Raw genomic sequence first — 2,004 nt, 5'->3', positions numbered from 1 at the left:
ATGACCGTTAAGCGCTACGGTCGTGGCCATGGGGCTGTGACACTGGGAAAACCGGCTCTACATCCAGCAGCTGTGGATTTGAAGGGCAAGTCATATGAGTAAGCCATTTCTTCACTAATGTTCTGATTGCTTCGTCTTACCATGCAGTCTCAAAATTGTATTTCAAAAATCATGATGGCCCATCCTTCATTCTCGGGTCGACTTGTTGTTTGACTCTGCAGGCTGTTGAGACAAAATGGAACCAAATTTTTGATGGACGATGTCTATAGAAACCCAGGCCCCCTTCAGTTTGAAGGTCCTGGGGCTGATGCAAAGGCCGTAACCCTGTGTGTTGAGGACCAAGATTACATGGGTCGTATCAAGAAATTGCAGGGACACCTCGATAAGGTTGTGCCCATTCCACGGGTCATTTTCAATTGTTACGCTAGCAAGTGAAGGCTATTTTGTATTTGTTTACTTCTGTTGTTAAATATTTTCCTATTCCCCTTTTTCTTCTTTTTCCAGGTGCGTTCCATAGTGAAACCAGGGTGTTCTCAAGATGTTCTTAAAGCTGCTTTGAGTGCCATGGCTTCCGTGACTGACATTCTGTCTGTGATGTCCTCACCTACAAGCGGGAGCACTCCATACTAATTATTCTCACATCCTTCCTTCAAGAATCTGTTTGTACGTGTCGTTTCTTGTTTTGCATGCAAATCTTACGTAGGCTTAAAAAGAACTATTAGACTATGGTAATAAACATAATTTTGTTTCTGTAATTTTGAGATTGAAATAATGTTTTCGAGGATTGCCTCTGCCATGTACGCAAAGATTTTTGTCTAAGCTGTGAAGAGAATTATGTTTTCAACAGATCTCGTTCTCATATTACCTATCTACCTCTTGCATTTCTTCTTGTGGCGACAATTTTGCAGGTCGAACACTTTCAGAACAAATTCCTCGTCCACGGTAGAATTGGGACAAAATCCCTCGTCTGCAAAGAACTGACAGAAGTATGGAATTTAGAGGGATTTGATCCGATTGAAATTGTAGTGTTCTTAAGAGCATAGTGGACTAGAGAATCTGCATTATCCTTTAGCCGATATTTTGCTGATAGACATCTAAGTCACTTTTTATTTAAACATTTTAAGGGACCTATGAGTACGAAATACTTATTTGCAGCTCATTTCTATCTATTATAATTGAAGGGTTCATTTGATTGCAAGAATAGAATTTGGGTGCAAAGAAAACGAATTCAGAGAATTGAATTGTCTAGAACTTGTTTTATTGGTAATTGTCAATTAAGTGTGTTTGATTAGTATAATTTTTCACCTAGAAAATACTGAAATTTTGCATTTTTTGGTGTTCATTTTATTTTGTTTTTCATGGAAAATGTCAATTAAAGAGATATAATTTGTTACAATTGGGGATAAAATTCGTTTCGATTGCCAAAAAAATAAAAGGCTCGAAAATCAAAAACTACCAAACCCATACTCATGGGAAAACATATTCCTCAAACAGATATAAAAATGGGGTGTGAATACCCTTACACCCATCTAAGGCTGTTGAATTGACTAATACCATGACGTGTAGAATGTATCCATTCATGAATCGGGCAGCTCATTTGCCCACATCCTTGTGAGCTCTTCTGATCGTTTTTCTTTGTCTTTCACTCCAAGCTAAAAGTCGAGTGCCAAGACTGCCATAACAAAAATTAGTACATATGTGCAACAGTGACCAAATATTTAGAACTTTCATGTAGTACAGCAAATTGAAACAGTTATGCGAATTTCTTCCCTAAATAACATTAGGATGATTAAATTCAGTCCACATCTTTTTATAAACACACATATTAATTGCGTTAAAGATCATTAATCTTTTATTCATTATTACATTTATATTTTTAATTTTTTATCAATTCTTAAATTCGAACTTTCACTAACAATGTCCTTAGTCACAATTTTCGTGCAAAAATACTATTAATGTGCTTTAAAATGAGTGGTAAATATTTTTATTTTTGACTTAACAAAA

At 36.2% G+C, this 2,004-nt stretch overlaps 1 protein-coding gene across 1 annotated transcript; it reads left to right on the top strand.

The window, feature by feature from the left end:
• Positions 1-861, top strand: LOC111392863 (pyrophosphate--fructose 6-phosphate 1-phosphotransferase subunit alpha-like). The gene is made up of 3 exons (XM_023018260.1): positions 1-98; positions 222-387; positions 505-861. The coding sequence occupies exons 1-3, from the start codon at positions 1-3 to the stop codon at positions 628-630; spliced, it is 390 nt and encodes a 129-aa protein (XP_022874028.1). The 3' UTR covers positions 631-861.
• Positions 862-2,004: the final 1,143 nt, after the last annotated feature.

Source organism: Olea europaea, unplaced genomic scaffold (genome assembly GCF_002742605.1).
Source record: "Olea europaea var. sylvestris unplaced genomic scaffold, O_europaea_v1 scaffold991, whole genome shotgun sequence".
In the NCBI taxonomy this organism is placed as follows: domain Eukaryota; kingdom Viridiplantae; phylum Streptophyta; class Magnoliopsida; order Lamiales; family Oleaceae; genus Olea; species Olea europaea.
The sequence above is the reverse complement of the archived record's forward strand: the minus strand, read 5'-3'. Positions and strand labels throughout refer to the sequence as shown.

Excerpts from the sequence above, each read along its gene's own strand:
- LOC111392863 (XM_023018260.1), top strand. The coding sequence starts at position 1 with ATGACCGTTAAGCGCTACGGTCGTGGCCATGGGGCTGTGACACTGGGA. Across the intron at positions 99-221 it reads TTGAAGGGCAAGTCATATGA|GCTGTTGAGACAAAATGGAA; the intron begins GTAAGCCATTTC and ends TTGACTCTGCAG. Across the intron at positions 388-504 it reads TGCAGGGACACCTCGATAAG|GTGCGTTCCATAGTGAAACC; the intron begins GTTGTGCCCATT and ends TTCTTTTTCCAG.